At 43.3% G+C, this 10127-nt stretch overlaps 1 protein-coding gene across 8 annotated transcripts; it reads left to right on the top strand.

Moving 5' to 3' along the window:
- The first annotated feature begins 634 nt into the window (after positions 1-634).
- LOC125543789 (uncharacterized RNA-binding protein C1827.05c-like) lies at positions 635-4906 on the top strand. 8 transcript variants are annotated; one of them, XR_007298775.1, is made up of 5 exons: positions 635-1116; positions 1746-1885; positions 2048-2092; positions 2193-2313; positions 2405-4906. XR_007298775.1 is itself a non-coding variant. In XM_048707257.1 (5 exons), the coding sequence occupies exons 1-4, from the start codon at positions 979-981 to the stop codon at positions 3762-3764; spliced, it is 402 nt and encodes a 133-aa protein (XP_048563214.1). In that variant the 5' UTR covers positions 635-978; the 3' UTR covers positions 3765-3778; positions 4448-4906. The 8 variants fall into 8 exon arrangements, 4 of the variants coding, with proteins under 4 accessions (XP_048563214.1, XP_048563215.1, XP_048563213.1 ...); XR_007298774.1 differs by having other exon boundaries at positions 1746-1921; XR_007298773.1 differs by having other exon boundaries at positions 1746-2092; positions 2405-2463; positions 3681-4906.
- The last annotated feature ends 5221 nt before the right edge of the window (positions 4907-10127 follow it).

The raw sequence follows: 10127 nt of genomic DNA, 5'->3' as shown, positions 1-10127 counted from the left end.
ACTCTTTTGTGGCTTTTCTGCAAAAAAAACATTCAAACCACCAAGGAGGTGTTGGGTCACAAATCCAACGCCTCCGAAGAGCTTGTATCACCAAAGCATCTTAGGTGTGGTAGCACATGATATTCTTACATACAGGAGAATATGATGTCCTCCTTCATCTTAGATGCTACAGTGATACGAGCTTCGAGATCGTTGGATATGGGAACAAAGGGCATCTAAGTAGTTTTTGTACAAATTGTGTGCAATTCTCAAACTCATCAAGATTTCCTGCAAAAACATTAAGACACATCATGTGAGCTGCTATATCTCAGATCTACAAGCTCCAAGCAACTCGTATCGGCATATAGCATTTAAGGTATGGGGGCACATGATATTCTCCCGAGGAGGAGGGGTGGGGGGTGCACAACCAATCGGTGGTTGGGAGGGTAGGGACAAATTTTAAAATATAATGAAGCTAGCCAACTCACCTCCACAAGGCTTCCCAGATTGGGCCTTCGTGGGCCGTCAGATCTGGCTTTCAAACACGTCTAAGCCGTTAGATTTTCAGAACAGTTAAACTCGATTTTCACTTCACGGTTGTTTTCGTTGACCAATGACTGATGGGCTCGTTTCGGACGCTCCTTCCTGGGTAAACTTTGTTCGTGTCCCCAAGGGAATTTGCCAATCCGCTCCGCCTGCGCGTCAAAACCCTAGCCGCCAGCCCTGCGCCCACTCCGCCTCGTTCTCCTCCCCGCTCGCTCCATCCTCTCCCATGTCGCCGCCCCTCTTCTCCTGTCTCGCCTCGGCCGCCTCCTCTCCTCCCCGCGTCGCCGGCCCCCTCCCTCCTTCGTCCTCACAGCCGACCATCTCCGTCACTTGGGCCCCATGGCAACGGCCGGGTCTTCCGGTCGGGATTTAGACGAGGAAAAGGAAAAATCGAGCGTCTCGATGGTGCCATGACTGATGCACGGCGACGGCTAGCGTCTGTGAGCGCCACACATGGTGCAGCAGGCTCGGCGGGCAGTGGGCGTGGCAGGCTCGGCAGGCAGCGGGCGCGGTGGTCAAGGCCAGGGGCGCGGATTGGGGGAGATGCGCACACGAGGAGCGACGGCGACCGCATCTGCCGCCAACACCGAGGTGAGCTTCACCCAATCTCTTTCTTACTCTCTCCGTGCGGCCTCCTCCCGTTGGCCACTGATTCATCGATGAGGCATGCCGTGGTTGTGTGTTCGCAAACCCTTCCCTTTTATCTTCTTCTCAGGAAACGAGGCATGAGGAGACGATGCTCTTCTGCAGCCTCATAGTTTCTCTTTGATTTTAGCTATATGTAGCTACTTTTCTTGATTAAGTTCAGAAAATGGCAATGGGTCGTTGAATAGTTCCAAGTTGGTTTATATGCTTTGTGTAAAATTGTTTTCATAGATCATGTTATGCACATAGGATGCATCAAATCATTTTTTTACTTCGCAAGATGATGTTGCGAGCGTACATTTAGACTGGACAGAGATAGCAATATACCAAGAGTTCTAAGAATTGGATTCGTAAAAGCAGGGATGTTATTGATTCATCTGAGCTGCTCTATCTAATTGTATTTTATTAAGACCCTGCCATTTTAAATATAGCTTTTACATTCCTATTCGGTAAATAAGTGCTAACAGAAAGACGGAAACACACTTTTTAAAAAATGTTTTGTGCTAGGTAAATGATGCTGCACAACAAAATACAATTGCCTTTGTGTCTTACGTAACTCATTTGTGTGTATTCAGGCCATACTGCCAGTACATTCCAAGTGGAATGGAGTACCCAGTTTTGTCCAGAAAGTTGAGGCCTTCCGGTGGTTCTTTTGCAATGAGGGTTTCAATGCTAACCATATTGCATTTCCATTTTCAGGGTGTCCTTTTACTGGGTACCCACCCTCCAGTGTATATATTTGCATGATGATGTAATGTTAGACCAACTTTCTAGTTTAAATAAAACTTTGTAGAAAATCAAATAAGAGGATGGCATTATTTCGGCCTTGATTTGGGCCAAATCGGGGAAGCCCTTCTCTTATTTGATTCTCTTGCAGCACTCGGCTGGTTCCAAGACCGTGAGGGGAAGGACTTCTTGTTGTGTGCGTGCTTGCCTTTGAACCAAATCGAACCCAACAGAAAAACACACACACATGCGTGCATTTTTTCCGTGTCCCTGATGTTGTGTTGTAATTGGTGTAGCTGCCGGAGAGGAAAGAGCAGAGGATCCGAGAGGTGAAGCAACCGGAGGAGCCGGAGAACACGACCCCTGTCCTATGTACCGGCCATATCCCCCACGGCTTCTACAAGGACCAGATGCAAGGTATGTCTCTGTCGTTAGAGCTTGGAGAAGTGCAGGTGATGCAAGGGGTCTGGTCCTAATATCATCTTTGTTGGTTTCGATTATTTTGCAGGTTTCTTTCAGGAGCTTGGGGCTATTAAGAAGAGGGTCAGTATTGCCCGGAACCACAAGGTATTTTATACTGCGTTACAAGATATCTGGTAATTTATGTGTTTTCTGCAAGCATCTAACTTGTTATTTTGTGATATATATGTAGACAGGAAAGTCTAAGCATTCCGATAGGTAGAAATACATATATTTCAGTTGCAACAAAACTGTACATAATGATGAATGAATATTAACTATGTCATTCACACAAACAAAAAAGTATTGCAGTTAGAGTCAATATCCAATTATCAGTTCATGAAGTGAGACAGATAAAAAAACTGTTTTTAAACGCGAACAAACAGATAGAATCTCGCATAGCTGCGACACCTTCGCCTTATTGTTGTTACCTATTTTGCATCCTTTCTCATTATGCCCCTTAATTCTCTTTATCCTACCCCTAGATCAAATATCATTTGGCGGGTGGATGTTAACTTCATTAGTAATGGTGCAGCCAAGAAATTCTTCAGACTCTTGTAGTACAGTTTGTTGTTTCGCTGGGACATTCAGTTTGTTGCTTCTGACTGTTTAGCTTGAATTTGCATATTGAGGATATAACATCTCCCCTTCTGATTCCATCTCTAATAAAGAACCTACTCGATAGAAGAAAATCGAGGGAAGAAGTATGCCAGTTCCGTGATGACTAATTGATGAAAATCACATTTGAGTGGCCCAGTCGTTTGATCTACTCCATTACCTCAGATTGAGTAACCTATACCAACGTCTATTGCAAACCTGCTAGACAGGATAAAATCGAGGAATAAGTATATAAACTCGTGGGTTAATCAAGGTGAATAGATTATTTACCTACCTGGAATCAGCACTGAATCAGTTTTTTACCTTTCTTTTCTAGGAAGATAAGAACAATATCCAATTGGATCCTCTTCTTTTGTACTAGCTTCCGAGGAGCCAAAATTAGTACACAACAATGTATTTTCAGTTTCATAGATTCGGTCATGATGACATCGTACCGCATGCAAGGGTGCTTATGCAACTATAAGTCTAACTACAGAAATATACCTTTCTTTGCCTACTTTTGGGTGTGAATAGCTCAGCTAATTTTGGGAGATTCAGAATACAGTATCCAGATTTATTAGCTCTATTTGTACGCTTCTGAATTTTTGATGTGTAAAAATGTTCCTCAAAAGATATGAGTTGTTGAGCATCCTGCTTCGTAGTAGGCTTGGTAATATTCCATTTTTTTAATTACCCCGCTTTAGATTATTCTTGTGTGCCTTGTGCAGCCTTTTCATTCTAGGCATCATTTCCCATTTGTTTGGGATCCAATTCTAAAAATGCTTGGCAGCATTGGTTTGGCCTTCTATTAATCTCCAGATGATAGGTGAGGCAGGCAAGTTCATTCTTTGGTTTCTTATGATACTTCTAAAACCTACTGCCTATTAGGAAACATAACTGAAATGTGTGCACACTGATACTTTCGGTTGTTGTGGAGTTAAATCCTAAATCGATTTGATGCGTTGGATATAAAAAATAGCTTTCAGGCAAACAGACTATTCTTTATTTTAGTACTTAATAGTATAGCTAATTAGCTATATGCAGTGAGTGCAGAAGCTATTTGTTCGCCACTTAAGCTTATATTCTTCTATTTTCTTTAGCTGTCATCCTTTTATATTTTCTTTACGCAATGGTTGGTTGATCAAGCTGAGGACTTCTCTGTAGTGTTTGGTTTGTGTGCTGTTGTGTTAGTTCGTTTGTTGATCGTCTCATCTTTGTCATGTTCCCCTTATTTGGGTGGTCTACCTTTGCCTATGAATGTACGTATATTATTGTCATGTTCCCCTTATCCCCGCATCACTGAACAATGCTGGAAAACTATTGTCCCTTTGCCCTATGTAATGGTGTTACAGACTGCCATTTGTTTTGTCGAGCTTACTAACTGATTTCTTTTTACATTACCATGAATATGCTTTCGGCATGCCTCTTCTCTGTTTTTGTGGCCCTTTGCCAGCCTCTTCATTTTCTGATTATACTCATGTTTTCTTGTATGTAGATGTGATTATAAATGTCATTAAGAATGAGTAGATCCGACTTGGGGAGGGCATGGTTGATGTATGCAACCATGGGAGTGTCAGCTTAGTCTGGTCCTCATCGACCAAAGGCTCCCAGGCTTGGCCATCGCCAGAGTTATGTGAAACAAGGTTTTTTAGGGAACTCTTTTGAAAGGCATGAGTGTACAGAACACATGTTTCATCGTCTTCTCTTTTTTTCATGAGTTGTTGAACAGATCTTATGAAGCTTGATTGATAGTGTTTCAACTCAGATGAAGTGTTCTGGAGGATCAGTTTTGCAGATCTTGGAGATCATTATACGTCCTGTACAATGCACTGTTCGGGAGTGTTGCATGCCTTTGTATTGTGTTCCTGAACCTCGCTAAGTTTCTCCATGTCCAAGTCTTCTGTTCTAAGAACTCTTTTGTTGCATCCACATTAATCATACGTATTTACATTTCCATTTTGGAATTGTAAACTGTAGCTGCCTAAAACTTTGGTATAAAATAAAGACCTTGTTGGTAAATGATGCACGTTTTAGCAATGTTTGCCTGTTCAGGTCTTCCAAGACCTAAATCATCAGAAATCCAGAACATACAACACATTTTTTTGGACATAGGTTACCCTGATACAAGCCTCCGTTCAATTTTCTTATACGGAGGGGTTAGAATAGTTACCATACATGCTTGCTCAAAACCAAATCTACTGATAAATGTTTTTTTTCAAACCACACATGGTGTTTAGTGGGTCTCATGGATGGATCAGGTTGTGACAATAGTTCTTGGGTGCAGTATCTATCTTGATAAAGCGACCGATCAGGGCTCATTACAGGCAGAAGAAGAGAAAAATGTTTGGGGCGTTGAACATTCAGTGCGTATGTAGCACGGCCAGTTGCTTCTACTTTTCACATGCTAGCTTATTTGAAAAGCGCCAGCAGTGTGTGCCACATGTAAGCAATACATGTTGAAAGAACATAAGCAGAAGTGCGGAGATGAGGTAAATGGTCAGTCAGGGAATTCAGTCTCGATGAGCTTAACTACTGACTTGTGTGAGTTGAGCCTGAGGTCATTTTCAAAGTAACGGAGGTATTTTACTTCCTTTTCATGTCAGTGGTCGATGGTATTTATATGTATTATCACATACACGTTATAAACAAATAAAACACTTTTGTGAAGCATGTAGTAGACAAATAGTGCTACTGATAAATGGATTTTTTTTCAAAGCACAAATGGTGTTTAGTTCATCTCTCTGTCATTTTGCGCAATGGGAGATTACCCAAAAATACACATATTTTCAACACGACATGGTCTTCAATGAGATTCTATACTACCAAATTAAAATGTATAGGTACATATCATTGTAGACAACAAAGCCTCCTTTATTTCTTTATTAAAGAGGATTGACTTTATTCGCAAAAAAAGAGGGTTAAATTTGTTACCATATGTGCTTGTCCACAACTCTAAAAGTTTGGTACAAACAAAGCTAAAAAAATTGTTACCATTCGTGCACATGAAAAATAAAAGTTTGGTAAAACACCGCTAAAAAAGTACATCTTTAACTGCTCTATACATCTGATACAAATATGTTTTTTCAAATTAGATTTCTCATCATGATAACCATATTGTCAACTAATAACAAGCTTCCTTAGCTGGTCTATACATGTTATACAAATATGATTTTCTTTTCAAACTCGGATTTCGCAGCATGTTAAACATATTTTCAATATACCATGGTTTAACATGTAGGTTTTCTACTACCAATATCGAATTTGTTCTTGCAAAATGAAACTATTTTCATTGACAACATGGCTTTAGCGGGTCTCTACGTCATTTGGCGCAACGGGTCAACTAGTATAATCTAAACAACCCTAAACAGAGCTCCACAATTTTATCTAAGGTCGAGTGGTCGACCCCCGACAATCATAGCTCCGCCTAAACACAACATTTGCATGTACTGTAGTACTAGACTTAATATTCATGTTTCAGTTTCATGTTCATTTTAAATATTGAACTGAGGACCATGGATGTCTTACATTTTACTCCCTTCGTTCCTAAATATTAGTCTTTTTAGAGGCTTCAAATGGACTGGCACATACGGATGTATATAGACATATTTTAGAGTCTAGATTCACTCATTTTGCTCCGTATGTAGTTACCTGTTGAACTCTCTAAAAGACTAATATTTAGGAATAGAAGGAGTATTTTTGAATTCGTGTCATACATGCATGGTTTGGAAAAATAGATGCACTATACTTATTGGATTGTTGTTGTGTTCGTGCGTGTCTCTCTCTCTGTGTGTATGTGTGGTCATATGCTTGATACATACAAAGTTTTCTCACCTCCATATTGTTCATCTTTTAAATTTGAATTTGCATTGGAAAACTTACTAGGGATACCATGAAATGTGAAATCCACGTTGAGATCACTATATCACAAACTCACTCTAATTCAACAACTTGTCATAAATCAATTACCACGTTGAGATTAGTATTTGCAAGAAAAATACGGGTATTGTAATACACATAGATTCGTTCGACAATTTAAAAGGTTCCTTTTGTATTCTCGAATGGTAGGACCCAACGGCGTACCAACCAGACCTTGGCTCGTGTTGATCCTAAAAAAACCGGGCTCGTGTCCTTCGGTGGCGTGCGTGGTACGCACATTAGGCAACCCTAACCAGTCGAGCCTCAGTGTTTCAATTCGAAATATCTGGCGATCAGAATTCTAGCCCTAGGAAATTCCCCTCATGTCCTTGGTCCATAATGACTACCGATGAACAACGGAGGGATGCTTTAGTAACTAGACAACGTTACCTACCGTGCCGATCACGGTTCAATTCCCTCGGTCGCCGCTCGTCAAGGTCACCCGTCAACTGCATTGCCTGGTACTACTACTACTACTACTAAACCAGGATGAGCATAGAATTGAGCCCGTTTGTTCGTGCCTAGTACTTGAGTTAATATATCAGACAATGCACTGGTACAGAGGGATTATCCTTTTACTCTGCATATATAACTTGTCTGAAGTCTAACTAAGCAAAATGTTTTACCAAATCCTTTCTTAAGAAATACAACAGGATAGACGTACGTCTTGAAAATTTATTGCATGATGCAGGTTATGATATTGTTTCGAATCCTGGATCTTAAATTTCAGAAAATCCAAAAGTGAGCATAAATTCTTGAAACTAAGCATGGTCACGTGATATGGCACAAATATTACTTCATAAGTTTTTTCTTCAATTTGAGACAAGCTGCTTATGACAAGTTGCACAAATGAAGAGCCAAGATACTTCCGAACAAAGACCTCTCACGTTAAGGCGAACGCTTTCACTATTGAAACAGTGGGCGTTTACGTGCCGCCACGAGTCCCTGCTTCTCATCAGCAGGTGCCGTCCGAGCAAGCGTGTGAGTCGACGGGAAGCGTGCGAGCAAACCGCTGAGCCGGCTGTCAGGGAGGTGTGCGAGCAGACCGCTGAGCCTGCTGTCAGGGAGGCATGCGAGCAGACTTTCTTCAATTTGAGACAAGCTACTTATGACAAGTTGCACAAATGAAGAGCCAAGGTATTTTGGGACAAAGACCTGTCACGTTAAGGCGAACGCTTTCACTATTGAAACCGTGGGCGTTTACGTGCCGCCACGAGTCCCCGCTTCTCATCGACAGGTGCCGCCCGAGCAAGCGTGTGAGTCGACGGGAGGCATGCGAGCAGACCGTTGAGCCGGCTGTCAGGGAGGCGCGCGAGTAGACCGCTGTGCAGGCTCACCGGGAGGCGAGCCCTTTGACCAGGCTCCGCCGCCCACCGTCGTCCCAACTGCTCCCACTTTTAATGTCACCGGCGCCGCAGTTTAAAATCAACCATGCACTACCCGTTATCGCTACAATCCTCTCTCTTCCTCTCCGATTCTCCTGTCGTCTACCTCCAACTAGTCTGACCTAAACGTACGCCATGCCGCATCACGATGGTCTGCCCTTAGTGTTCCAGTTTCCTGAGGAAGACACCCAGCCGGAGTCTCAAGAACATAAGGCGCTTTGGGACGAGCTTGAACTGGCCTTGCGGGAAGACGCCACGCCTGTCCCAGCTCCCGTCGCCCCGACTGCGCCAGCACCCATCCTCGTGTCATCGAGCTTGATCCCACGGGGTTCCACGAGGTCCCCACCGACTTTCACGCGCCCGTGCACCTGCCAGCGCATGCGCCTACATGTGCACTGACATGTGCGCCCGTGCCGCTGCCCGTGCACACAAATGTCTCCGCCGCGCCATTGACAGCGCCTGTCCCCGCGCGGGTGCCAGTGCCCCCCTCAGCGGCATGGATGGCCGCCGTCGACCGCTTCCTTGCACCAACGCCAGTCGCCTCCTCCCGCCAGTTGACTCGCTCCGTAGTCCAGAACATTTTGGCCTTCCTCGAAGCTAGGCCAACGTCCATGAGTACGCCAACAATGGCGCAAGACAATGTGGTCGCCGTCGGTCAGTGGCCCGACGACACACAGAGCACGGCCGAGGAGCCGCTTCCCACCGAGGGACGCCCCCGCCACCGCCGCGTAATCTAAATTTGCCATGAAAAACATTCGGATTGCCATGCTTAAAATCCAAACGTTATCATTTCCATTTATTTTATATCGATCGCCGTATAATTTAAAGTCGGAGTCAGACTGAACGAAATGTATGGTTTGATCGATTGAATGTTCTGCTAGAGCCGTATCAAATTAAATATAAAACTTCATCAAGTCACATGTATTCCTTGTCATCCAACGACCTAGACTGCTTCAACGTCGAGCGCTCAACACGTTTAGCGTGCAGTTAATTTCATGCCAAAAATAGTGCTAATCACATGACAACACGCAAATAATATCCTAGTAGTTAATATCCGCATGCACTTAATATACTTCCAAATTAACATGCATTGCACGTACACACTGACTAGTGCTGCTAGTACGTGAAACTGGTGCCGTGACTTGTGAACGCGTCCAGATATGGTCAACGGCAACATCGCCCGCGAGTTCTTCCTGTTTGCCCGTGCGTCTAAACGTAGAAGGGGAGGAGAGAGAGAGCACACATGGAACCCACCAGTAAGTGAAGGCGCATAGTACTAAAAATAATATTACATGTTATCCATTAATTAGGCTGTGGTAATATAAAAACATCATGTGAACAAAGGGGGTACAACAAACATTGCTATTCTACGTATGTTGCCTATTGATGTGCGGCTTGAAGGCCCGGTCGCATGTTCGATCATCGTCCTTTATTTTTTAATTTGTATATGGGTCAAAATTTGTTTCATGACATGTGGGCCCCTCGGTATGTAGTTTGTAGCACTTTAATTTGTGGGTAGAAATTTGTTCCATTCCAAGTGGAATATCGGTGTGTAGTTTTGTAGCTTATTTATAATAATTAAAGAAAACAACATAGTTTTTTCAATAATACCATGGTGCGACGTTGAAGGCGAGAAAGGACGTGCGAGAGAGCGATGACCGAGCCAGAGGGAAATCAACTAGGGGAGTTGCGTGGGTTGCAACGGTGTTTGGAGTAGTTGTGGGCCGAATGCTATGAAAATATAATCTAAGCCGACCGGAATAAATGCCTACACAAAATAATCCAAGGTTGGAGTGCCCCTCGCAATATAAATAGCTCCGGCTTTGCGAGGGATGGAGAGGTAGTAGCTTCAACGAGTGGAAGATACGGTGTGAG

Source organism: Triticum urartu, chromosome 3 (assembly GCF_003073215.2).
Source record: "Triticum urartu cultivar G1812 chromosome 3, Tu2.1, whole genome shotgun sequence".
Classification (NCBI taxonomy): Eukaryota; Viridiplantae; Streptophyta; class Magnoliopsida; order Poales; family Poaceae; genus Triticum; species Triticum urartu.
Note: the sequence above shows the minus strand (reverse complement) of the source record. Positions and strands in the feature narration are given on the sequence as shown.

Bases quoted from the DNA above. Each gene is read 5' to 3' on its own strand.
- LOC125543789 (XM_048707257.1), top strand. From the start codon at position 979: ATGGTGCAGCAGGCTCGGCGGGCAGTGGGCGTGGCAGGCTCGGCAGGC. The intron at 1,117-2,192 runs GTGAGCTTCACC...TAATTGGTGTAG, and splicing joins CATCTGCCGCCAACACCGAG to CTGCCGGAGAGGAAAGAGCA. The intron at 2,314-2,404 runs GTATGTCTCTGT...ATTATTTTGCAG, and splicing joins CTACAAGGACCAGATGCAAG to GTTTCTTTCAGGAGCTTGGG.